This window comes from Nelusetta ayraudi, unplaced genomic scaffold, assembly GCF_046127955.1.
Source record: "Nelusetta ayraudi isolate G7.1 ecotype Tasmania unplaced genomic scaffold, CSIRO-AGI_Nayr_v1 ptg000090l, whole genome shotgun sequence".
NCBI classification, from domain to species: domain Eukaryota; kingdom Metazoa; phylum Chordata; class Actinopteri; order Tetraodontiformes; family Monacanthidae; genus Nelusetta; species Nelusetta ayraudi.
Window position 1 is genome coordinate 3,996,716 of NW_027466140.1, and position 25,438 is coordinate 4,022,153.

Genomic DNA, 25,438 nt, shown 5'->3' on the forward strand with positions numbered 1-25,438 from the left:
TTCACTAACTGAGGCGCTACAGTTTGTTGAATGTGCTTGTTGCCGCCAATGCGTGGGTTGGTGGAGCTTTGAATTTTAGAATTTGGTGCAAAAGATTTTGACTTGCCAGGTTCTTCCACAATCCACAACCCAAACTGAATAACTCTTCAGAGCTTTTTGCAACAGCTTTGCTGTTGCTGACCCTTAATTATTATCATTCATGTAGTCTGATGTGGTCCTGTTTTTTCATGTGGTTTTTGCATCATGAGTAAAAAAAAACTCCTTCGCAATGTGGTTTTTTCCATCCTAGAAATTCAAAACCAAGGTGGTGAAGACTGACTAAACCTGCAGCCCATCCGGTAAATGTCACCAAGTTAGCTGCCGTCCGCGTTAACTGAGCCGACGCTTGTCATGGTTCGAGTAGGATAAGTAGCATCTCGCTACTGTTGCCCGAGCCTGGACGCCGCACTCTAACTGTTAATGCGCTTTATCATGCAAGACAGACCAAAGAGATGAGATGGTTTGGATTCTATTAAATACACCAGCTTCATTTCACAGCCATACAAAGCCACTTAGATCAATAAATACAGCACATTTAAAAAAACATTAAAAAAAAAAAAAAAAAAAAATCCATGAGACTACCGACCCATGCTAATAGAAAATGATTTAATAAATTATAGTTTGAAAATGTTGTCTCTGTCTCCAAAATCCCCTTTGAGAAAAACAAAAAAAGGTCATGAACAATTTTACAGTTTTCTCCAGCAGCTTCCTCCCGCGTCTCCAGTCTGTTTATTTTAGGGTCCACGTGCGTCAACGCCGCTCTCCTACAGTTTGTACATCCCAAAGGTCGTGGACGCTTCGACGTAGTTGACCAGCGAACGGTCTTCCACCCAGACGCTGAGCTGGTTCCCTCGCTCCAGCGTCATCACCTGCCCCTGCGAGGCCGTGCACATGGTGTTGCTGCTGCCGCTGCCGATGTTGCAGAAGGCCTGCATCACAGTCTTGGCCTCCTTCTCCGTACTGTTCTTCCTCAGCTTGACCTCGCCGGCCAGGGGGCTCTTGGCGGCCGCCTTGGAGAAGGTCACCTTGGAGTAGACGTAGTAGTCGCCGGTCTGCTGCACGGTCAACCAAGACTCGTTGAAGTAGTTGATGCCCTTCAGGACCGAGTTCTTGGTGTCCCACTGGAGGTAACCGGCTGGAAAGACCCAGAGGACGAATTTAAGCTATAGTGTAAAGTGTGGATTGAAAATTAAATTAAACATTAAATAGATAAATATTCTTACATTTTGGTGTCCTCTGTGTTGTTTGAGGCCAGTGTTCTACCATCATGCGTGCCATGATCCTCTTGAAAGTCACCTGCCTCTCTGATGAATAATAATCTACTGGAGCAACAAGAGAGAAATCTGCTCAGTGACGCTGGAATAAACTTTTCTTTCTTTTTTTTAAACAGTATTCTTCTTTCTGGTAAATTGTAAGGGGGAAGTAAATGAAAAAAACAAACATACCTTTTCCTTTTCCTTCAGAGAGGCGTTTTTCCTGTAACAATAAACAGAAGTAGATCAACAACTGCAAATATCCTCCATCCTGAACTAGAATTTGAAAATGCAGAACTTTTCTGTATGAAAAAGTCAATGAATCTTCTCATTGTAATTCTCTAATTGTAATTCTCGTAGCAAAACTTGACACCATGTTTTTTTTCTGTTGCTGTTGTTTCTGTTGGTTTTCAGATTGGCTCAACGTAATACGTTTTCTTTTAATGTTGTTGCAATTGAGGTCCAAATACATAAGGAACACTAAACTTTACAAGATATAAACTGGAGAAGCAAACAGACTCCTTTCTTACCGTTTTTTCATTGTTGTAAAGGTAGATGAATCCCGCGATGGACAGGAAGAAATGCAGAATCACCACGCCGGCCAGAAGGCGCAAGAGTGGCTTTCCGTGGCTTCGAGGTGCGAGCTGCTCGGGGACGAGAACCGGGTGGCCCCTGCTGAGGCGAGGAGGCACCGGCGGTGGAGCCAGGCTGGTCTGGTAGGTGTTGATCATGATGGAGAGGAGCGCTGCAACCCAGAGAGGCCTGGCATCTGCACCACCCCATGCACTTGTGAACCGCTTCTGTGTCGGGCTGCTGAGTTTTTTGTTTTTTGTATCTCGCAGCTTCCTGGTTGCTTTACTCAACCTCCATATCTAGATGTGACCTTTTGTTTGTGTGTGTGTGTGTGTGTGTGTGTGTGTGTGTGTGTATGTGTGTGTGTTGGTGTGAGTTAAAAAAAAAAAGAAGGTGCATTTCTTCCTTCCGTCTTTCAATGCACATGCATCTCTCTGTCAACAACTTCTACTTTCTGTCTGGGGAAAGACTCACTGCTGTGCAGCTACATCCCCTCAGACCGATGTGTTGAGTGGAATCGGACAAAAAGTGAATCCTTAAATCATCGCTATACTTTGTACAGTTGCGCTGCTGCTATGACTTAAAGGCGAGTAGAGAGTAGTAAAGTAGAGCAACACGATAATCACTATATATATATAAATATATATTCCTTTCAGAACACCAATTTGCTGGAAAGTTAGAATTTAACAGTCCGAAAAGACTTAAGGAATCTGTTTGAATTTGGTATTTCAGTCAACGTGAGCGCTCTCACTGACATCTACCTGAGACCCTTCATCGGTCGCCACTGAACCCACAAGGCCTGAATCAGCTTCTAGGAAATGCGCTCTGCAACAGCCGTGTTGTGCAACGGTGCAGCCAGCGCACGTAGTCGTACTCTGGCTGCGCTCGTTGCTGGACAGAAGACTCTTTGATCCGTTTTGTGACGAGAGATTCCAAAACATTGACAGTACGTTTTGAATTTGCAAGACGTGGCTTGCAAGTAGGCCAAACAACTCTCAACCACAGCGCTTTGACATTAAACTGAAATGCTAATTGTATTGCATGAGATAGCCGTCACAGTCATTCTATACTAATGACAAATACTTACTCATCTTGAGGGTTGAGCCTTCAAAATTGTGGTTGCGTTATCCCTGATTTATTAACCTCAGATTTTGGTCACATCGATAATTGGAGGCAGAAATATTTTTTGATTTTTTTGAAATCAGCAAAGTTGATTATTTATTTACAACTACATCCACAACTACAAACAACCCTTGATGTCCAGAAAGCATTTTGCTGGACCGGATCGATCTAAGAAACTCAACTCTCACTCATTTCCTAAAAGAGGAATTATCCAGGAATTATCTCTCACTCCAAAACAGTTTCAGCCAGCTTGGTTAATACAGGTTTTTATTGAAACAGGCACAGTTCATAATGGTCACAAACACAAGCCCTTCCAATTCAGGGTTAAAGAGGCGATGCGTGCTTTAAAGGGGCCATTCCAGCAGAAAACACAAGCAGCTATGCTTCCATTTTGTTCACCTAAAAATGATTAAAATCACCACCCAAACAAACTATACGTGCAAAAAAAAAAAAAAAAACACAGGTAACAACACAGATGCTCAACCTTTTTGTTTCAAATCAACAGAAGAGTTCAGAGATAGAAGAGAAATCAGTTTTTACGTTGACTCGCAAGCAATACTTAAAAACACATTTGTGATATTTAGACCTTTTTTTTTTACCTTCTTTTTTTTTGTTTCTTTTTGTTTCGTTTTTTGAAGAGTACAAAACAGACGTGCAAGCAGAGGTGCGTCCGCTGGACTCACACTGTGTCCTCCAAGTTGACCTCTACTCTGGCTGAGGCTCACCGCTGCACTTCATGAAGGCCACAAAGCACCTGTGAAACTGTGGAAAACACAGACGTTAGTAGAAAACACTTTTGCTTTTGCCTGCCAGCAGCTAAGCTTTGATAAGCTAAGATTTTAAGGAGAGACTTCATGAGATTCAGTCAGAATATTACGTTTAAATACAAATACTTTTCATAAAAAAAAACATGTTTTTATTATGTTTAAGAATATTATTCACTCAATAGACGCACACATTTGCTGCAAGTGTCACGATGGAGCCCCAAGTGACAAGGCAAACACCTTTAATGATCCACACCTGTCCTGCCTCTGCAATCAAGCTCACCTGCTCTTCATCAGTTCATCACCACACCTTCTAATTGCTCTGGACTTACTCTGGACTTCAGCTACTGCCACATTGTCTCTCTGCACTCGTTCAGGAATTAAGTCGTGAAGTCTCGTTCTTGACTCACTCAGGCAAAACTGATGGAAATTCTGTGTTTCGCGTCCCACGTTGGCCTTTAATTAAACTGAAATGTAACACTTGCATTTGACAAGCCGCGGTCAAAACACACTGATTTGGGATTCGTCAGTGGAGGGAGCAAAACTTTGACTGCAGACGAAGCATTTGGGAAGCAATACTCGAGAGGTGCTACTGAAAAGTGTGTGTGTGTGTGTGCGTGTGTGCGTGCGCGCAGGCAGGCTGGCACATGGTTGATTTCCCACAGGTCTGGCCACTACTCACAGTACCAGTGTGGAAATGTCACTTTTATTTCCTCCTCACTTTCCATTTAGAGAGAAATCAGTTTTCTGCCCTTTGCTTATTTGCCTACCACCACAAAAATACCTCAATTAAAACCTCACATCCTTGGTGATCTTCCCCCCACCCACACACCCTACCTCCCTGCCAACCCCCCCTCCCCCCCCAAACCCCAAACCCCAACCCCAATCCACCCACCCCTTCCACTCCCCAACCAGTTCTGACCTGGTTGTTTAAAAAGATGTAGATGACTGGGTTGACGACAGTGCTGAACTTGGCCAGGACGGAGGGCACCACGCTGGCCATGGGCGTGACCAGCCCGGACGTGCCGAAGGTGGCCATCAGCGCGGTGACTCCGTAGGGCATCCAGCACAGCAGGTAGCAGGACACCATGGACAGCACCATCAGCAGGATGTGCTGCTCCCTGCGTTGGGCTGCCAGCAGGTTGATCTTACCCACCTGCAGAGGCGAGAGAGAGAGAGAGAGAGAGCGGGTGCACCAGTCGTGAAAACCACGTGGTGGAAAGAAAGTTTCAGATCGCTTCCGCGGCGTTTCCAGCTCCACGGAAACGCCGCCAGATGTCATGTTTTCCAGGTTTTTTGTTTCACATTTTCTTTTTCCAAGGGAATCATCCTTTCAGTGCTTGGTTTGCATTTTGTGACACCCACCAGTCTCCCGTCAACTTTCAGTGTCGGTCATTATACACAAATCAGTACAGCGATGCAGAGAAGAGCTGAGGTAAGAGAGCTTCAGCCTCCAAATAAAAACAAACACCAATTCAAGATCATGTTCTTCCTTTACTGAAATCCTGTATTTTGCTGAAACTCACCGAGGAAATGCTCATAACTGAATTGGAATACAAGCTAGTCGAGGCCCTGACAAAGCAGCCTGCAACTTCCAGCTGAACTGGGGACCACAAACACTGACAGAAGTTGTAAAACGTGCCTCAAGTCTTTGATATATATGATATATATGATCCTGCATCTGGGTGTCAAAGCAGACGGATTCATATTTGAACAGGGCATGTTGTGTCTTGGATGACAGGCAGAGATCTGTGGAATCAGTCACAGGTCAAGTGTGAACGACTCTCCTGTGCATTATTTAAAAGCGTGCCGGCTGCGAGGTCAGGGAAAGTTCGGCAAAGCGTCGCATGACATCTCTGTTGCTCATATCTTTTTCGTACTTTTTCCTCCTGCAGGGGCTGCGGCCGAGGTCTAAAATTAGCCCTGATACTTCATGAACGGCGCGGCGACGGCAGAATCTCATCCGAGACCACTGTCACCTCCTCGATATTGATTCCGTGTGTGTGCCTTGGCGTAATTACCAGTGTGAACCTCTGCGGGCCGCATCATGAATTAATAATGTTGTCGGTATGTTGAAAGAAGAGGGTGGCGATTCCTCTTCCTCGTGTTACTGTCATCTTAAACTCAATGGCACTGTCATATTTGCCCATTCGGTTATCATCTGCTTTGATGACTAAACTATTCTGGCAGTATTCCATCAACAATTTCTCCAGCATTTGTTCTGTTTTTAAATATCACCCACGATGGGAAAAGCGACAAACACCCAGCTCGGTTTTTTTGCCGTGCAACTGGGCTGCTTGTTTTTGTTTTTTTGTTTTTTGTTTGTTTGTTTTTTGTGTTTGTTTTGATTGAAGTCTTTTTCCCCTCGGAATAAATTTCTCCACGTCTGTGGTCGGTGTCACCACTGGCGACTCAACAGGTGCTGAAGCGCATGAGCTGTCATGAAAAAATATCCACACTTGACTTGATGACAAATGTCCTCTCACATTCTGATGTTGTCAGTTTAAGGCAGCTCTGAGAAGGCGGCGGAGGGATCCACATGCTGATTGTTCAGTTTCTAAGAAAAGCCCAAGGCCAGGCGCTCAGTCGGAGGTGTGCAGCTGAGCCCCTCTTCTCTCCTCTTTTCCACCAGCGCGGTAATCAAGTCTCCTCTCGACTCGCAGTGTCAAACACACATATGCACATACACACATATGTATGTGTGTGTGTGTGTGTGTGTGTGTGTGCGTGTGTGTGCGTGTATATATATATATATATACTAAGAGGTGGTGTTTGAGATCTAAAAATACTTTTCATGTGATTGGCTGCTCATAGTCGCGTCTACAAAGGCCACACAGGGACCCAGCACCAACTGGGAGCCCTTAATTATCAATTACTTGTGTGACGGGCAGGTTTATGTAAGCTGCACCGCGGTGGGGATGAGTCATGACGGCGGCGAGAACTAAGGAGGGGCGAAGGGGGGGGGGGTCATCGCCAAGCCGTGAACGCTCCTAATTCTCCCAACAACATACCGGCACCTCGCTCCGTCTCCCTGCTACAGGAGAACGTAAACGTAAGGTTGCGAACTAAAATCAAGGGCTCACGTGTCTATTGATTCTGCTTGAAATGACCTTGAAAAGACACAAGCAGTGTGTCTTTTCAAGGTTGTGGGGGGGGGAGGCGGGGGCGACAGGCGCCACTCAACCTTGCGAACGGAGATCTCAGGTCGACGACAGTTCAAGTGCGTGCAACCGAGTCCACTTTGGCGGTGCCATTAAGGTGTCAAGCTGAGCGGGCGAAGACGGTGAAAAGCCCCACTTCATTGAAAGCGAAGGCTCTGTGTGTGTGCCGCCGTCCAAACGTCTTTATAATTTGCTGTCAGTCAACGCGGTGGCGCGCAGCAGTGGGAGTGAATCCAATTGCAGGCTGCAGGGAAGCAGAATTGTGTGAGTCCTCTGGCCGTAGAAAACATGATGTAAGCACAGCAATGACGGCAGGAATTCAGGAAAACTTATTTTCTGTGGACAGTTTGCATGCAAATGAGACAGGTGTTGATAATTAGGCGGAAGGCACTTAAGACATGAGCTGCCATCTGCTCCTCACTGACTTTTTCCTCTGTGTAACAACGCTGGATACTCTTTCTATTTCCACTGAATCTGATATGATACAAAAATCTAATTTAAAAAAAATCAATAAATAACTTCTAAACATGAAAAACGTAAAAAAGTAAAATTTGAAACTTTAAGTTAAATGGCACCTTGAGTCCGAAACTCACCCTCCTGATTGCAACCAGGATGCGGCCGTAGGAGTAGACCATGAGTAGAAGTGGCAGCAGCAGGCAGAAGATGAAGAGACACAGCACGTAGGAGATGCTGGTTGGGGACCGGAGGTGCCACTGGACTGAGCACGTGGTGCCCGGACCCTCCGGCCCGTAGCTGCTCCATCCCAGCAGAGGCGGCACGGTCCAGACCAGAGAGTAGAACCAGGAGCCGGCGATGCTGATCCAGGCTTTCCTGAAGTCGGAGGTGTCCACCGCTGACGTGTGCAACACGGTGGTGTAACGCTCGTAGGAGAGGACCGACAGAGACACCAGGGATACGATCCCTGAGACATTGAAAATATGAAGGGCAATAAGATGCTGTTTCCTTCCTGCAAAGCCAAAGATTATCTCTTGTTGGTTACACTCTCTGAGAGTGCCTTTATGGCCAACATTTTCAGCTAGAAAAACAGATTTTTCTGGCTGGAACCAGGTGGCAAAACATGTTTCTCTGCAAACGGGGCAAATTGGAGAAACTCTGGCAGAAGAGGCATCTCTCTACTGTCCTGCCACACCCCTCAAAATCACCTGAATAAAAATGTCCCCATCCACAACACTTGTTGGCTGCATGCTTGCATGCAGGCTTAAACATTCTAATGCTCAGCAACTTTTTAATCATCAATCATTTTTAACTATCAGTTATTATTATTATTATTATTATTATTATTATTATTATTATTATTATTATTATTATTATTATTATTACCTTTGCCACGCCCCTGCCTGGAGATATATATTTTCTGCAGGATAAATTGTGCTAGGCTGCTCCATGGAGACCAGATGTGTACTTTTTTTTTTCTTATCATGAGCAGCGTGTTACAATTCCGGATATATAACAATTTATGCAGCGGGGTAAATCATTATCATAGATGTTACGTGTCTCTCTAGGTTAGCAGGTCGAGCACCGGACAACACCCAACATGACAACAAAGCTTTGCGAGTTGCAAGAAATCAAAAATAAAGCGAAGCAACATTCAACAGATGTCTGTGAGGGAAGCGCAGCGCGGCGAACACACGCGCAACACACACGCCCGAGCGAGCGAGCGCACACACACACACACACACACACACACACACACACAAAAGTTCTCGACTCTTACTCACCGAAGAGCGAATTGGCGAAGCCGTACCACCGGCAGCCGCGGTCGCCGATCAGCCACCTGCCGTGCAGGCTGGCGGCGAAGCTGAACGGCGTCCCGAACACGCACACCAGGATGTCACTCAGGCTGATGTTGAGCAGGATGCAGTTGATGGGCGTCCGCAGGCAGCGGAACTTGACGAACAGGAAGAGCACCAGGAAGTTGCTGAGGATGCCCGCCACCAGGATGAAGCCCAGGCATACGGCCACCACCGTGTGGCCGGTGCGGCTCAGCCCGCCCTGGCCGTGGGCTGGCGGCGGCTCCCAGGGTGCGGAGGCGCCGGTGCCGAGGCTGGAGCCCGGCGGGGAGCTGACTGTGGTGCTGAAATTAGAAGACCCTATGCCGACGACCATATCTGGGAGCGGAGAGAGGGGGGAGAGAACTGGGAAGGAGGGTGGACTCAGCACGCTGCCCCAGCCACTTTGCTCTCCTCACACACACACACACACACACACACACACACACACACACACACACACACACACACACACACACTTAGACACTAGCAGACATACTCGCGGGGAGGCCACTGGTACACAGTTATTGGGGAGTGGAGAGAGCATGAGTTGATCTGTGTCACCTCCTTATATGTGCGACTCTTTAATGTATTTAAATAACCTGCACAACTTCCCCCTTCCCATGTGCTCTCTTTTTCTGTACATACAAACCAGCTCTGTCTCTTATATTCCCTCACTCCTTTTACAATGAGTCACTGTGAACACGAACAACTTGTGTAAATACAATATCATTCAGCACAAACCCATTGCTACTGTCAATTAAAAAAGACATACATGTTAGGTTAACTGTCTGAGCAACAATCCTGTGCTTTCTTCTTTTTTTTTTCCTCCAGCATATTTCCTACTGGTTTTTAACATGTTTTTAGCTGTTGTTTTTATTGCTTTCTTTTTAATGTTTAACTTACACTTTTGCACTTTAACTGCACTGGATCTGAGAGCTGCTGCCTCAATTTCGTTGTTCTTGTGCAATGACAATAAAGAGATTCTGATCCTGATTCTGGCTGGAAAGTCTTAATTAGATCTCTGCCAGTGAGTTGCTACTTTTCTCTCTGTGTCATCTTTGTGATTAGCTATTGACATGTCCAGGTTGTAGCCCTACCACTGCCCTGTGATAGCTGAGATAGACTCTGGCCGCTTGAGACCTGACTGCAGGATAAGCAGTGATGAATGATTGGATGAACAAAAGGTCAGTTTGTAACGCCAACCGTTGCCTATTTAATATCCACACTATTGGGAATCACTAGACTGATGGGATTAGAGAGGGGGAAATCAGTGCTATCATGCAAATCAATGATGTCGCCTGCAAAATTTTAAGCTTTGCCAAGGGGAAATGTTTTCAAGTGGGCAGTTTTTACATCAAGGCAGTTGCACTTCACAGCACACACACATCAATCGTGGTTGCAATCAATACCATTGGTGTTTTGAAAGCTTGGCTGGATAGCCACTCCCCCGAGAGAGAATCCCTTCATCAGTATACAAATATATGTGGACCCTGGATAGGTCAGATTATGTCTGACGTGGGGCCTGCGCAGGTCCCGGATCCACTGCCCTCACAGAGACTGGCTGTCTCATGCGCCTGCTGTCAATCCCCCTTGTATAATAATGAGATACCATGCAAATGGTTCAGCACTGAGTTCCCTGAATCCATTAAGTTACATTTAAATTCACAGTTTTCACTTTATGACCCTGTGCATGAGTGATAACCAAGCTCACTGCTCTCCTGTCACTCTCACTGGGTTTTGCATCAGATTTATTGAGCGCATTTGATGCTTCCTGCTTACTGAACGTTGTTTTCCAGTCATGTGATCTTCTTTGCATGTGAAATTACTTTAAGTTCTCTTGACATATAACAATAACGTCTTTAGGACAAGCTTCCAAGATCAGCCCTGTTTTAAAGGTCTCTTGTCTTGAAAGACTCACTTTTAGCAATGACATTTGTGTCTAGCCCAAAAGTGCTTCATTTACCTCTTTTGCCTGCTGCACTTCTCAGAAAGTTTCGTGATGTCACATAATGTCTCCTTTAGAATTGATAATGTCTGCTGATGTGGTCACCTTATCTAATATAGGAGTAGAAATGCAGCATTGTGAGCTAAATGCGTTTTCCTCCTTTAAAACAGACTTTTGTCAGAACCACATTCATTAATTTAGGTTTAACATTGTGCCTGTGTCCTTCTGTGCACATTGACACAAACTTCAATTATCATGTCTATTATTAACACCATTCACAAGCACATCCGGGATGTGGAAGTTTAATGAGCCTCCTGATTAAGCCTTAGGCAAAGTTCAAACAGAGCTAAACTTAATTTGTGAGTGTGATTCATTCATAACAAGAGACTTTAGAAGTTCCGCAAACAGAGGGGAAACAACAGCCGGAGAAGGTTTCAATTATGTCAAGTTGGCTCACTGGCTGAACCGGGATGGTGTGAGAGGTGTGAGGGGTGAAGGAAGCAGACATGTGAGTGGAGCTGAGAAACATCAAGGATGGCGTTAATTAACTGCTCAGGTTCTTTTAACAGCCTGTTGAGTCCTTGACTTCACCTCCTGGAAAATATGAGCCAGTCAATAACTTCCTATTTGGGCAGCGCCCATTGGAATGTTTGATGCCAACAGTTCTCTCCAAAGCAGACCACTGTTGTTCCAGTTTCTTTCTTTATTGTTTGTGGCAAAGGATGAGTTTCTCATCGATACCTGTCCCTTCCTTTAAAAAAAAACAAAAAAAACCTTAGATTTACACTGCAATTGGGATAATGGAGCCTCTCCCAGCTGTCATAGGACAATGGGCCAGTTCATCACAGGGCCACAATTGAAAGACAAACAACGATTCCCGCTCACACATGCACACCTACGGACAATTTACAGACCTCAATGTGCCTCATATGCATGTTTTTCAACTGTGGGAGGAAGCTAGACTACCCGGTGGAAACCCGAACAACACAGGGAGAACATGCATTTTCCACAGAGAAAGGCCCTTTATGCCCGGCGATTGAACCTGCAACCTTCTTGCTGTCACTGCAGAACAATTGTGGGTTTTTGTTTTGTGAATAAATATATGTCAAAAATTGATTTGCTGAAAGTACCGAAACAACTTTCTTCAAATGACTACTGCAGTGAGCGTGCAGAGCCTCACTGGTTCACCTACTTAACAACTTAGAAGATTTGTTACTTTTTTCAGCAGCATTCATGACAACCTTTGTCTTCAAATCTGATAAATGCCATTAAATATACAAGATGACTATATGGCGGGAAAAAAACAACACGGAGGAATCAGACAGTTGCACAGTGCGGTTGGCTGTATCCAAGCAATTATCATCATCATCTGAAAGCCAAGTTTATTTTTACATCCACCATTGTATTATTGTACAAATGTCAGAGCGATCTCTTCGTTTTGAAGTCGCTTCGGTCAAAGGAGAGTCGACCTGACGCTTCGCTCAGGGAAAACACAGGCAAACACACAGAAAGAGAGCAGGGACTCTATAAAATATACTTGAGATAATAAGAATGGCAATAATAGTGACATAGCAAGTACTTTACCACGGCTAAAATTATTTTTTGTTCGCAAAAGTAACATTATTTGTTGTTCTGCAAAGGCTCCACTTTAGTTTTCACAGAGTAAAAAGTTATACAGAACAAGTTTAGGTATTTTATGGCATTGGAGTTAATTTTTTTTTTAAATTCAATGCATCTCAAAAAGATGTAAAACAGAAGATAAGCAATATTTAATTCTAATTTATTCTCCAGCTTAGAGGTATTTCACATTATCAACACAACAAAAAAACTATCATTGGAGAGCACAAAGGATGTTAGATGTTGCGCTGTTTATGTGAGATAAAATGCTTGTCTGGAGCTCAACTCTCATCACAAATGACAGTCAATTCCAGTGTGCGAAGAAGATGCGTAGATATTAGTATCCTTACCTTTTTTTTGTAAAGCTGTTTAAAATACACTCGAGTAGAACTCATCACAGCAAACACATTCCTTCATATTTGCACATGGGTTGACACAGCATTTGCACTTTAACATAATACTGGCTCACTTCACTGCTGCAGGTCCCAGTTAAAATAGTAAAAGTTCATCCTGCTCTGTGACGAAGGCAGCTGGAAGCCTGCGTTGCGCCGCAGGAGGAGCGATGCAAGCTGCAGAACAGGTTTGTCCGACAGCGTTCCCCTCCAGAGAGCCTGTTCCAGTTTAGCACATACTGACTTGCTGAAGTCACTCTCGGTGACAAATGGCAGAGAGTCGAGGCGCTGTAAACTAAACTCGCATGAGACCCGGGGCCTGTTTGGCAAGAAACTATTCGACAGCGAGCAGAGGGATGAAAGAGCTGAGAAGATTTACAGAGACACAGAGAGCAGGAGCAGGAGCGGCCCTCACTGCTGCTGCAGGAGCAAGGTCCTTAGTACCAGTACAAATCCTTCTTGTCCAGACGTCGACCTGAGGCAGCAGGAGAAAAGATTTTATGTAAAGCATTTCGGGGAACAGCATAGCCTGTAAGACACCAGGCAGTAGCTTTTCTGAGAATCAGACTGATGAAAGAATTGACATAATCCGAAGCAGACAAGAGAGTGGTTGAATATGTGAAAACTGGCAAGTAGTTATGTTGGCACTTGTGTTTTGAGTAAAAATGACACATAATGTTTTAATAATAATTTGACTTTTTCACTAAAGAGAAAAGCATGAACAATAATGAAGCGATGACACAAAAGTAATCGAACAGTTTGTCAGAATTCCCTCCCTGTTTTGAAGCTATTCCAAGTCTAAACTAAGTCTACATTTTGTAGCTGCTTTGAAGAGCGTCCTGCCTCTCTGACACAAAGGGATTTTCATCTAGTTGGAGAAATTCCTTTGCAGCAGACATCAAGGGTGTCGATGCACTACATTTGTGGTTCCAGTTACCAGCAGGAAATTTGCCGAAAGGAATTCTTTTGTTTCGGTTACTCCCCCGCGGCAGCGCTCGGCGTAGCCGAGCTCTTCAATGTGCCGATGATTATTTGTGCAGGCTATGGCTAAGTATGACTTGAGTAATAGTCAACGCGCATTTTGTTTATGTGTGTGTGTGTGTGCGTGTGTATTTATTCATTCACTGCACACTTTGGAAGACGTTCTATGGCCGTTGAAGGCTCACCGGGTTCGAAGGCCGGGTCCACCGACTCCCTGAATCCTTGCTGCATCATCCAGCCGTGATGCAGCTCCGGTTTGGAGGTGGATGGACCCACGCTGGGACCCCCCTCGGCCTGGTCGGTGTGCAGCAGGTTGAGCAGCGAGGTGGCGTACTGCTGGCCCGTCAGACTCAGTCCCTCCGGGGACAGCGAGTAGGCGATGGAGGGCAACCCGGGGCCCTCGCCGTCCCTGGTGGCAAAGGAGTGCCACACTTCGGGCACGTCGTCCACCGGGCTCAGGCTGAGCAGGCCGCCGGGCGGGGGGACCTTGGACGGGGAGTAAGGGTTCGCGGCGCTCCCCTGGCAGGAGGAGTTCTTCTCTGGGAACAGAAACATTGTGAAAAAATCAACCTGAGGCAGATGACCTGCTTCATTCGAGTGGGATCGCCCTCGCACCTATTTTGACAGTTTTGCGTATTTTCTTCGCCCTCGGCGTTGGCGCCTTCTCCCTGCAGACGGTGCTGAGCGCGCGGGCGAAGTGGGCGTCCACCATGCTGTTGGTGTCCCCGTGGAAGTAGGTGAGGATGATGCACTGCTGGTGCTTCTCCACCTTCACAGCCATCGGGCTGTCGGCCCCGTCCTCCATGTGTCAGCTGGCGGGGAGATATCAAGGTTATCAGGACTTGATGATGGTGCCGGTAGTTTCTTTGGTCGTTTATCAGAAAAGCCAATCTGCTCTGACCTTCTCTGTTTGGCTTTTAATCTTTCAAGGAAAACAAAAGTTCCTCTGGTACTTCTGCTGTGGGAATTCATTTGTTTTTTCCTTGTTGAAAAATCATAAAATTTGCAGGTCCGATTCCCTTTGTTGCCCCCATGGTCGCAGGGCTCCTCGCTTTCATGCCTATTTTAGGCCAAACACTGCCATACAATATTTATCACCACACATCTCCAGCAGAGTCACAGGGGGGTGGATCTCTCCCTCGTCCATCACAGGGCTGAAATTTATAAATCAGCGAACGCACATTTACAGGTGTTTTTTTTTTTTTTCACGTCGGAGTCGCACATTCATAGATTTACAGCAAAAGGAACCTTTTAAATTCAGACATTTTGACGAATTCTCCTGCTCATTATTGAAAGGTTGAGCAGAACCGACTGTGGAGTGGATTCATTCGTCCGCCGCTGTCTTTCTGAGGTGAATCATGCTGCTAGTTCCCTGTGTGACTCATCTCACCGACCGCTGAAGAGTCAAGTCTTTGCGACAGGCCGCTTATAGCGCGCAAACACTGACCCCGAGTCAGACGGCCCCTCGTCGTTTTACCTGCGGTTGCCTGTTTTATCCTGCACCGCGCATTTACGTCAGCCATAAGCTCCACAAATGTCATCATATGGATCATCACCGGCTGGTTATTTACCTTTGCCTTAGGAAACGCTCTATTAATATGTTCCTCTTCCTCTTCCCATCCGCTCGGCGAATAAATAATCTCCATCCGACAGTTCTTTTAAAGCACCGCATTTGCTCAAAGTACGAAGAAGTGTCTCCTCTTACCAGACGTGATGTTTGACCAGAGGGGACCCGACGGTGCGCTGTCGCATTGACTCTTCCCCCAAAGGTTCACCTACACGAGCAGTGGTCGGAGATGTTGGAAAGGCACATATCTGGAATTCACGGGTGAGATTCACCAACATCTGCTGCCTTTCCTCCCGTGCCTCCTTCCCCCTGCTCAGAAGACTTTCCACTAACTGGGCATCCAAACGTACTGGATGTGTTGAACCAGGAGGGCGTGTGACGCCTTGTAAACGCGGGCGAGCTATGAACAGAATGCCATCCAGCCTGTTCCTCCAGAGCCTGAACGACGTGCACTTCATAAAAGAAGAGAAAAAAAAAGGTCTTCAAGAAGCTCTCTCAAAAAGGTTGAGTTTGGATGTTCTTATCAGGATGGAAATGTTCCACCTCATGAATGTGATGATGTAACAATGGTAGGATGGATAATATATATATATATATATATATGTATACATATATATAATATACAATTATTTTTTGTTTCCTATATTGAAACTCCCTTTTTAGTTACATCATAGATTCATGCACTAATGTTTACTCAAAACAATGTGTGTCTCCAGAATGTCAGTGAACTCCCCGGAAAACAGAAAAATCCTTCCTTCTATTGTTTTAATTGCTCCACTTTGTGGAATGTGGCTGCTGGAATGCAGAGTTATGGATACCGGCCCTTTGTGAAGTCACAAAAGAGCTGATGTTTTAACTAAGTAAGTGACAAACGTGTGTTCCACCCTCTGAGGCCGCTTAGCTTTTCTCCATATTATATTTCTACATATAAGTGTAGTAGGCTCCCAAAAGTAAAGGTGTTTTTTTTTCCCCCCAAAAAAACCCAAAAAAACCCAAATCAAAACAAGACAAAGAAACAATTCAAGCACTTCAAAACAGAGTCCGCTGTGGAAGAGCAGTTTACAGAAGAACCGCAGGACTGTCATGTAGATTCTGAGGAGAAGTGAGTGGCTGATGAGATTAGATCCCATCAGCAGGCAGGCAGCACGCCACTTGCTTCATGATCAAACATCGGATGACAAAAGTATATACAGGAGTATATAAGTATATACATTGTCATATGAGTGGGTATCAAGTATGTCGACGTCATAAAAAAGTGTTGTTATGCTCCCTTACGGGCTACTTCCGTGGTTTGGACGTGACTCGGTTGTGTGTGATGGTTGTATGTGAGCCTCTACACCTGTGTGCTGTGCCTGTGTGTAGCCACCGCCAGATGGATTTATCTCATATCCATCTGATAGAACTGCTGTTCAGCATCGGCTGTGGATTCACAGTCGCTTTACATAATACTCCCTCTTCTGGGAATTTTAGGGGAAGCTCACAGAAGTCATTTCCCTTTTTCTTTTTTACTGCTAAAAGAAAGCTGACTGGTGCCTGGAATCCAGTGTAACTTTAAAATTGATTTAAATAGGGTTTTAGGAGTTGGATGAGAATGTTGAGTGACATTTGACCAATGCAGTTACTTACTGGCAAAATGAACAACAAGTGTTGTAACCCTGTAAGCAGTCTCCAACAGAGTATTACTAATAGTTTCATTTACTTGGATAAATAGTCAACAATGTTGAGTCATCTGTAATTACCCAAGTGAGGTTATTTTTTTCTATCCACATAGAAGCATCAAGATGACTGGTTCAATCACTACTGCAATTTATGCATTAACAACCACTGGCATGTCTGGCAGCCGAGTGACTCAAGTTTCACTCGGTTGCATTAGACACACACACACTCACACACACACACACACTCACACATACAAAAAAAGCCTTCAGACATTTGAAAGTCTTCAAGCATCAACTGTTAATGCGAAAAGGTTTCAGGGATATTTCAATCATCATCATTAATCACATACAATTTTACAAACACTATAACCTTGTGTCTTCCCAGCGCAACCAATTGTTGAGCAACAGTGAGAGCAGACCAACAAGGTCTCATGCAAATGAGGGGAAACTAGAGATGTTCAAAACACGCTTTGTGCGCTCTGTGATCTGAATTAGCAGAACTTTCTCCCTCTTCTTCTTCTTCTTCTTCTTCTTCTTCTTCACTGTTTATGACAGAAGGGCTGACCCAGAGAGGTCATAGTGCTACATGCTACATGATCGTAGCTCTGCACTACAGCTGGTTTGCTGATTCTATCGAGGAGTCTGACACCTTCCTGGCGATGGTGCTGTCGGAGACGACCGAGTCAGAGTTAACAAGATTGCTCTTTCCGCGGTTGGCCGCCGGCATCACACGGTTGCTCCATTCTTGAGGCGGAGGGGTGAGAGAAAGGCGACAACAGAATTATCCGCAGCGAAGCGACCAATGCTGACTGGTGTGTGGCAAAGTGGCCGCCAGCGTCGTTCTGTTTGGAAGTGGTTACCTGTGCAATTGTAGAGTCTGAAACGTCCGCAGCACAGGTGAATCCTCCACTGCTTCCTCACGTTCTCTTTCATCAAGCAGTGGAAGAGAAACACAAAGAAACCTGGCACAGAGAATAGACAAATCTGACACATTTTTTTCGAAAAAAAAAAAAAAAAAAGTTTTAAAATTAGCTGCCATGTGACACATTTACCCTGGAAACTGTTACAGATGGTGAACATGTACATTAGGACCACTTTGCCCGGTCCGAAGGAGAAAAATCCCATTGACCACGTCAAGCCCAAGAGGACGGAGATGCTGGCCACGGCCCTCAGGTCCTGAACGGCGCTGCGGCTGTTTGAGGACGACTTGTTGGCTGTGATCTTCCTGATCTGGATCAGAACCATGACGAAGACGGAGATGTTGCCCAGCAAGATCAGGAGGACTGGGGCCACCAGAGCCATGTAGAAGACATTCTTATCCTGCAGCCAGTAGCTGAAAGGGGCGAAGGGTCGGGCTGACTGTTCATTTGTGACAAATTCTCCACTTGTTCTGAATTACTGAATAAATTCTTTGTCTGACCCTACTTTTCTTTCTTCGTACTGTTCAAAAATCGGGCTTCCACCCAATCTGTATACTTACAACGTGCCAAACGTCCCAGACTGTGGTGTGTCTTCCACCATGGAAACCATGCCATAGGCGTCCATGTCTATCACCAGCACCAGGCTGACAACAACCACAGGAATACCTGAAAGATAAAACAATGCAAATAAATACAATTAAAATAATGTTGCAGGGCACAGGTATAAACATGGCATTTGCAAGGATGTTCGTTCGTGGTACATTTTTACCATATGAATTCATTCTGTCCATAAATGATCTTTTATTTTCACTTCATAGTAAATAGCAGGAGAACCAGATTGAAGCAAATGCACAAACTCAATTTAAAAACAGCCAAACAAACAAATCTGCTAAAATTACAGTTTACAGCCGAGTCAGAGCCTCACCCCATCCAACGGCGCAGAACTTGAGCATGTACGACGAGATGTAGATGTTGAAGACCTTGATGAGCGCCAGGTACATGTGCATGGCTTCCAGGCCCATCCACGTGAAGGAGGCCAGCACCAGGTAGTGCTGGATGGCAGCCGTGGCGACGGACAGGCCGTCGCAGGAGAAGGACGAGAGCCAGGGGTTGAGCAGGATCAGCAGGTTGAGGCCAAGCAGGGCAGCCGACAGGTTGATGAGGATCTTCGCGGGGTAGTCGCGGCGCAGCTTCCTGTAAAGACGGCGAGGCAGGTGGACGATACGTGAGCTTGCGTTGCAGATCATCCAAAGGTCCATCCAGCCATGTGGCAGGAGGATGAATATCTGCTCTGTAGCCACTGTTGGTTTTAAAACTGACAATCGTGTTTAGGTGCAAAAAGATATGGCCTTTATGAATGAAGGCTCTCAACCTACTTGTATAATATCCATCCTATCACACAATTTCATTGGCCATTAGCATAATGACAATAAAGTTTTAACCTTAACTTTTTGTTCTATTTTGCTGGTTGCGGTTCAACTATATCATAGTTTTTGTGACATTTTGAATAACCTTTAACTGCTTTTTCTGGAGCCTGATTCCTAAACCTGTATCAATCGGCTCATTACTATTTTCCTCTGTGATCACAAAGATGAGTTGTACTTTTCTAAAAATCTAAGTGAGGATTGAATCTGAATTTCTTCTTTTTGTATAAATTATTTCTTTCTTTCTGGATACTACGAACTTGACTTTGAAGGGCCATTCCTTTGAAAACCGATCATTTTCAGAATCAGTGACTCACCCAAAAGTGATGTATGTGAGAAGAGTGACGCCCAGGAAGATGGAAGATATCCCACTGCCGATAAATGTTATCAGTGTCAAGACCGTATTGTCTTTGTTGCTTATCGAATCTCTGGACACACTCTGCAACACAAAACGCAACACAGTGCTGGATAACCGACGGTTCGTTCAAAGCAACATTTGTGCCCCCTAGAGGTTGTATCGAGGAGAAAAAAAATGATTCCAGAATACGATTAGTTATTATTAATTTATGATTTGGCGCAGGCGCCACACATACACAAAAACAAGGTGCCCTAAGGTGGATGTTTGACTTACCAGGAGAACAGCGAAGTGTGTGAGGTGATCGCAGAGACAGCGGGTCCAATTGGGGGAAATGCTCTCGGTCACACAGCCGCTGCTGCTCCAACCCCCCTGGCCATCTGACACACAGAAACACACACACGCACGCACACACACACACACACACACACACACACACACACACACACACACACACACACACGGGAAAGATGTTTATCAACAGCCTTTATACTTCCTGGGTATAGGGACCATAATTGATTGTTCAGAGTGTTCAAATGCTGCTCCTGGTTTACCAATACAATTAAAGAGAAAATATCGGCTGGATACTGGCTCACCGTTTTCCTGGAAATCCCAGAATATACACTGGACCGTATCTTGAGGCTTAAAAAAAAGAAACACAAAACCAGAAAGAAGATGGTTTTGAGTGTCCGATAAAAAAAAAGAGAGAGTGACAAATGCTATGTTTTAATTATCACCTTTTTTTCTGTTTGATGCTTCAGTGTCACCACAACGCTTTCGTTCAGGTTGCTCACGTGACTGTCATTGATGCTGGCCGACACCACAAAAGAATTCAATTTGCAGTTGCTGTCTGTGTTGTTGCTTATTCGCAGGTCCTGTCAGGAGGACAAAAGCAGGATGATTTCTTAAGGCAAGCAGAAACATATTGTGTATAACTAATTTATATGTAATATATACAGTTACAGCTTGTGTCTTAAGGGTCTGCTTGTGGATCTTGGGGTTTTTAAGTTAGATTTGACAGCTTAAATTGGCTGTTTTGCTTGCAGAAAATTCAACGTAGGAACGTGATGAAAGTGAAATCTGACCTGAAAAAGTTCCAGCGTGCCGAAAAAATGAAACTGGATCCTCGTTTCATTTCTCTGCCCAGGTTTCAAATAGTGACTGCAGCCAACGGGCAGAGAGATGGTTGCATCCGTGTTGGGTAGTGGTTGAGTGGTGTAGCTCTGGTTGATAAATGTCTGCGAGAGCAAAACAAAAAAAAACAAAAAAAACATGCATATTATGGAAGAAGGAAGTTCAGTGTTTGTCGTCTGCTGCCTTCAATCAAAACCTAATTTGCCGTGATTACCTGAGGCTGAGTGCAATCTCTTTCCCAGGTTTAAAAATAGCTCAAGCATATTGATGGAAATGCAAAATATCATTTGGACTAAATGTGTTTGTTTCAATTTAAAAAAAAAAAAACTTGCATAAGCCACATATTATGAAAGGCTATGCTGCAGCGCGAAAACACTTTTTCTGACCTCCGGGTTGAGGGTCGACGGGGTGGAGGAGACCGCAAAGGTGAGGCCCCTGAAGTCGCCTGAGCGGACGTTGACCATTGACAGAGCCAGCAGCGGTGCTGCCACACTGACCGATTCCTCCGGGAAGTCCATGTTGCTCCCCATCTTGTCTGTCAGATTGAGAACCCTTCATTCAATACAAACAAAAAGACAGATTAATACGAGGGCGAGCTGAATGTCTTCCATCTGTCACGGCGTTCGCTGGGATTGGACGTCGTCCCACCCACATGTCAGCCAGTGGGGCGACATCCGTGTCAGACAGCAGGATGTCGGCGACGATGCCCATGATTTCGGTGGCAACTGGAGGCTCCACCAGGCTGACGTTGACCACCTCGCTGAGCTTCTTCACCACCGACTCCAGCTCAGAGTCGTCCAGCTCCCCGGTGCCGGTGAGCTGACCGTCCACCAGCTCCTGGATCAAGTCCACGACATCGGCCGCATTGTCTGGCGGAACATAACCGGTCGGGTCAACGGTGGGTTGAAACCACAGCACTTACCAAGAGAGCGGAGTATCTCTTGATCACTTTGAGACGTCTATCTATGAAAAAGCGCAAACTCGCCGTCATCTCACCGGTGGTGATGGTGATATTGTCGATGTCTGGCATGTTTATGATCTCGCATTTTGTCATGTTGGGTGGAGCCCAGCTGGTCTTGTCAGTCTCAATGTTCAGCTTGCTACAAGGGGACAAGTCACAAGGACAAAAACTTTATGAATTAAACAATATTTCCAGTCGTCCACGAAAAACCATAAACAACTGTCAGTCTGGGTCATCTTTTGGTCGAAGAAGATCAAAAATAAATCCTTGATGATGACATGGATGAGTCGAATCATACTATTTCTCGACATCAGAGGCGATGCACAGATTCTTGAATATTTATCAGAATAATATTCTACAAGATGTTTGGTCAAAGCTACAGACAAAGAATCTGTGTTCGCAGAACGCGATTCAACTGGGAAACCTTCTACTTAGCTGCTGTCGCCATGGTAACATCCTGAAGCCACATCAGTAAATAAACACCCTACCAGCGGACCATTGCAATCGTACCAAAGTCTGGAGGCTCTCTCTGAATCAGGCCTGGTACATATCATTTCTTCGGTCTCTTGCGGAAGCGTCTCGGACCACTCGAACTCGCCATGAATTGTCAACGTTGTGTCATCCTCACAGTTCGTGGGCTCTGGAAAAATATAACAAGTGTGAAAATCGGCATTTCTTTTTAAAATTCTGTCAAGATTTTGTCAAAGACATCTATCTTACTTACTTATGTGCTGGATGGATATGTTCTGAGGCTGAATGGGACATGATTTGTTTTCTTTGGACATCAGTGCAGCCTCGATGGCGTCTGTAGTTTGGGTTATATTTTGATTGTCTTCTTTCTGAACATGGAAGCTGCAGAGATATCTATTGATAGAAACAAATAAAGAACCGGTCAGCACACAGATTTGAGTTGGAGCGATAAGATGCAGGATCAGATTGATGCATCGAATTGGTCGCTCACTGTGTTTGTTCGTCCCGTGGAAGCTGCAAATCAAACAGAACAGCGTTACTGCAGTTATCAATTGAGACCCCTTTCAAACAAAACAAGCAGAATCACTCACTGCATATCCTTTGGGCTGCTCAGCGTTTCTGTGAAATAGCAGCAGCGTACAAAAGTCACTCAGGAGATTTTCACACAATTGTCCATCAGTGAACCAGATCGATGTTACTCACCTGCCGCTGCTCCCATCCACAACCAAGTTAATCACTTTGAAAGTTGTGTTAATTTTGAGCTTCTGAGTTACCTGTGGCCCAGGGAGGAGGGAAAAAATGTTATGCTTGCATGATGGACAGTGGAAAAAATACAACGAGCGTTTGACCCAAGCTCTCACCCAGGTCTCCATGACATCCTGCATGTTTGTAAGGCTGTCATTCACATTCACAGTCAAATTCACCCTGAAGAAGCGAGTTTCAACTGCTGCAATAAAACAAAGCGGAACAGATTGAGAGAATGGCTTTGTTGTTGGTGTGGGTGTTTCCAAAAGGTACAAAATAATTTCACATTTCATGGAAAGGCAATTTAAATGTAATAATGTCCTCAAGACCTTCAGACCAAGCGAAAGGTTTTTCTTGAAAGAAATATTTTATAGAAAGGGCTAAACAGTGTACAGATAGGTGCAAACAGAAACACAATTGTTAATTCAAGATGTTTGTTGAACCCACCAAAGGTTTGCTGTGGCTCTTCTGATGTTAACACTGTTGAACTTTGAGTCGGCTCTGGACAAGAACAGAGAAAACACGAAGCATCAGACGGCAATTACGCTAGTTTTGATTTTACATATTTGGTCAATGGGCTCCAACCTGACTGGGCAGTTGTGCTGGACCTGGGAGTTGACGTATTGCCATGCATGTCTGACAGGAACAAATTTCATAAAGTCATTAAACAAGAATTAGACTGAAAGAGAAAAATAATAACTTTTATGTCTGACAAAAACAGAAATGTTTCTTAAACGAGCAGACAGACAAATATGGGCAGTGCATCTGTAATCTCTAATGCACTTCCGCAGATGTGGGAAGTCCCCCGCCCCTCCAGCCTATTTTAATTAATGCATTTAATAAAAACTGAATCATGAGTCATTGTTTTAAAACAGCATATTAAGGTCTGCTAACCTGGTTAATTGATGCCGTTGATGTCATAAATTAGTGTTTTGTTTGTTTCATTTGTTTTCGCTTATGTACATATATGGAATGATACATTTGTATTAGTATACCTGCTTAAATTCTGACTGACGTGTTCGTAGACCAAGCTCAAGGTAATAATTTGAGGACTTACCATCCACAGGTATTATGTTGAGAATATCATGTTGAGGTATCACGCCTTCGCAATTCTGAGGATCAAGGGCACTCGGTAACGCATTGATGTTTCTCTTAACTTCCATGATATTCACAGCTGGATCCACTTTCACCCAGACTTCAGACCTGAAACTGTAGATTAACCCCACAACACCAACTTGAAGAGAATATCTGGGCAGCTAATTGTGTAGCTGAGATTCAATCAATGTTTTTTCGCAGTATGACAGTGGTAAAATAATTGACTCCTCGTTTGATGAAAGTAGGCAGAATCCATCGCTTGGCTTAAATATAGAGCATGCACGTTAAACATCTTGTCAAACTGGTGGAAAATCTCACTACCTCTCCAACCCAGAATATTTGTCTCCATCACAGCCAAAACATTTGATCTTACCATGAGGCACATGTGGAATTCGACGGCACTCTCAATTCCTGCAATTACACAACACATTTTCGTACACGTTTAATGTCACTCATTCACATAATTACTTCCTTCCTTCCTGGTGACATCTAATCAGATGGCCTCAGAGGATATTGCAACTTCTAGGGATGGAAAGCCAAACATGAAGACCACCGGCGGCCCACCTGAGGCTGTTGCGTCCGTGGAGCAGTTGAGTTGTTGACCCTGAAGCACGCCGGGTTGGTTGTTTGGAAACACAGATAAGAGAAATTACAAACGTGTAATGAGTTGTTGTGGCGTCCACACCCAGACCTCCCACCGACAAGGTAATAACCAATCAAATTTGCTCCAATTCACAACACACCGCTCTCAGAGCAACTATGAAGTTGCACATCAAATTTAAATATTGTGGCTGTAGTGATTTCTCTACCGGATGAGGGACTGGGAGTTGCACTCCACCGGGGTGACCTGGATGTCTTGAATGGAGTAGTTGCTGGGGAAGACGCACTCCATCTGTATAGAGGTGATAAGAGAGGGGGGGGGAGAAATACATTATTTTCAATAGTTGCCTGTTTCATTTGCATCAGTCAATGTCGTGTTTGCTCAATGGAATCTGTGCGGCCCTCATACCCAGCGTCTGGTAACTTCTTCCTGAGAGACGGAACAGTTTTCACACTGCGGGGAACCAACGTATATCTCCACCTCAATTTTATAGTGTGACCAATCTAACAAAAAAAAAAAAAAAAAAAGTTTTAGTAGAGCGGATGGAGATGAAATCAAATCAAACCAAATCAAACTTTATTTATATAGCACTTTTCAGACAAACGACAACGCAACCCAAAGTGCATGGGAAAGCACATCCTATATTTCTTCTACTTTCTCCACCTTTAAAAAAAGTCTGTGCTAAAACCTGCTGAGGACTAGACCTTTGTGATGTCATAAAGGGCATCACAAGCTCTAAGAGGTTAGTGACACTATCCAGGAGTGTGTGTGTGTGTGTGTGTGTGTGTGTGTGTTTCATCCTCACGGTTACCTTGATTTTCTCCTCTTATAAACCAGTGGAATGCCCCCCAAAATGCTCCCTTTTTTT

General features: G+C 44.7%; 4 protein-coding genes and 1 long non-coding RNA gene across 7 annotated transcripts; 1 reads left to right on the top strand and 4 right to left on the bottom strand.

Moving 5' to 3' along the window:
• Positions 1-492: 492 nt before the first annotated feature.
• Positions 493-2,155, bottom strand: cd40lg (CD40 ligand). 2 transcript variants are annotated; one of them, XM_076046631.1, is made up of 4 exons: positions 1,823-2,155; positions 1,485-1,515; positions 1,263-1,358; positions 493-1,174 (listed from the first exon to the last, which is right to left on the bottom strand). In XM_076046631.1, the coding sequence occupies exons 1-4, from the start codon at positions 2,021-2,023 to the stop codon at positions 804-806; spliced, it is 699 nt and encodes a 232-aa protein (XP_075902746.1). In that variant the 5' UTR covers positions 2,024-2,155; the 3' UTR covers positions 493-803. The 2 variants fall into 2 exon arrangements, with proteins under 2 accessions (XP_075902746.1, XP_075902745.1); XM_076046630.1 differs by having other exon boundaries at positions 1,263-1,361; positions 1,823-2,153.
• LOC142901900 (uncharacterized) lies at positions 1,894-5,947 on the top strand. The gene is made up of 2 exons (XR_012929007.1): positions 1,894-2,008; positions 5,647-5,947. It is a non-coding gene; the product is annotated as an uncharacterized LOC142901900 (long non-coding RNA).
• tmtops3a (teleost multiple tissue opsin 3a) lies at positions 3,238-9,060 on the bottom strand. The gene is made up of 4 exons (XM_076046629.1): positions 8,652-9,060; positions 7,506-7,834; positions 4,674-4,907; positions 3,238-3,749 (listed from the first exon to the last, which is right to left on the bottom strand). The coding sequence occupies exons 1-4, from the start codon at positions 9,037-9,039 to the stop codon at positions 3,693-3,695; spliced, it is 1,008 nt and encodes a 335-aa protein (XP_075902744.1). The 5' UTR covers positions 9,040-9,060; the 3' UTR covers positions 3,238-3,692.
• Positions 9,061-11,983: 2,923 nt separating this feature from the next.
• On the bottom strand, positions 11,984-15,598 carry vgll1 (vestigial like family member 1). 2 transcript variants are annotated; one of them, XM_076046664.1, is made up of 5 exons: positions 15,493-15,598; positions 15,346-15,415; positions 14,256-14,452; positions 13,826-14,179; positions 11,984-13,134 (listed from the first exon to the last, which is right to left on the bottom strand). In XM_076046664.1, the coding sequence occupies exons 3-5, from the start codon at positions 14,443-14,445 to the stop codon at positions 13,097-13,099; spliced, it is 582 nt and encodes a 193-aa protein (XP_075902779.1). In that variant the 5' UTR covers positions 14,446-14,452; positions 15,346-15,415; positions 15,493-15,598; the 3' UTR covers positions 11,984-13,096. The 2 variants fall into 2 exon arrangements, with proteins under 2 accessions (XP_075902779.1, XP_075902778.1); XM_076046663.1 differs by having other exon boundaries at positions 15,346-15,576.
• Positions 15,599-17,183: 1,585 nt separating this feature from the next.
• On the bottom strand, positions 17,184-22,158 carry adgrg4a (adhesion G protein-coupled receptor G4a). The gene is made up of 14 exons (XM_076046339.1): positions 22,148-22,158; positions 21,695-21,798; positions 21,351-21,567; positions 21,085-21,250; positions 20,650-20,802; positions 20,302-20,439; positions 20,161-20,206; positions 19,841-19,944; positions 19,527-19,648; positions 18,711-18,979; positions 18,346-18,451; positions 17,918-18,198; positions 17,726-17,827; positions 17,184-17,609 (listed from the first exon to the last, which is right to left on the bottom strand). The coding sequence occupies exons 1-14, from the start codon at positions 22,156-22,158 to the stop codon at positions 17,476-17,478; spliced, it is 1,953 nt and encodes a 650-aa protein (XP_075902454.1). The 3' UTR covers positions 17,184-17,475.
• Between the last annotated feature and the right edge of the window lie 3,280 nt (positions 22,159-25,438).

Excerpts from the sequence above, each read along its gene's own strand:
- cd40lg (XM_076046630.1), bottom strand. The coding sequence starts at position 2,023 with ATGATCAACACCTACCAGACCAGCCTGGCTCCACCGCCGGTGCCTCCT. Across the intron at positions 1,516-1,822 it reads TTTACAACAATGAAAAAACG|GAAAAACGCCTCTCTGAAGG; the intron begins GTAAGAAAGGAG and ends TTATTGTTACAG. Across the intron at positions 1,362-1,484 it reads CTCTGAAGGAAAAGGAAAAG|TAGATTATTATTCATCAGAG; the intron begins GTATGTTTGTTT and ends TTGTTGCTCCAG.
- tmtops3a (XM_076046629.1), bottom strand. The coding sequence starts at position 9,039 with ATGGTCGTCGGCATAGGGTCTTCTAATTTCAGCACCACAGTCAGCTCC. Across the intron at positions 7,835-8,651 it reads CTTCGCCAATTCGCTCTTCG|GGATCGTATCCCTGGTGTCT; the intron begins GTGAGTAAGAGT and ends TCAATGTCTCAG. Across the intron at positions 3,750-4,673 it reads ACATCTTTTTAAACAACCAG|TTTCACAGGTGCTTTGTGGC; the intron begins GTCAGAACTGGT and ends TGTTTTCCACAG.
- vgll1 (XM_076046664.1), bottom strand. The coding sequence starts at position 14,445 with ATGGAGGACGGGGCCGACAGCCCGATGGCTGTGAAGGTGGAGAAGCAC. Across the intron at positions 14,180-14,255 it reads ACGCAAAACTGTCAAAATAG|AGAAGAACTCCTCCTGCCAG; the intron begins GTGCGAGGGCGA and ends TTCTGTTCCCAG. Across the intron at positions 13,135-13,825 it reads GGACCCGGCCTTCGAACCCG|GTCGACGTCTGGACAAGAAG; the intron begins GTGAGCCTTCAA and ends CTGCTGCCTCAG.
- adgrg4a (XM_076046339.1), bottom strand. Across the intron at positions 19,945-20,160 it reads CTGGGATTTCCAGGAAAACG|ATGGCCAGGGGGGTTGGAGC; the intron begins GTGAGCCAGTAT and ends TCTGTGTGTCAG. Across the intron at positions 18,452-18,710 it reads GTTCTGCGCCGTTGGATGGG|GTATTCCTGTGGTTGTTGTC; the intron begins GTGAGGCTCTGA and ends TTTATCTTTCAG.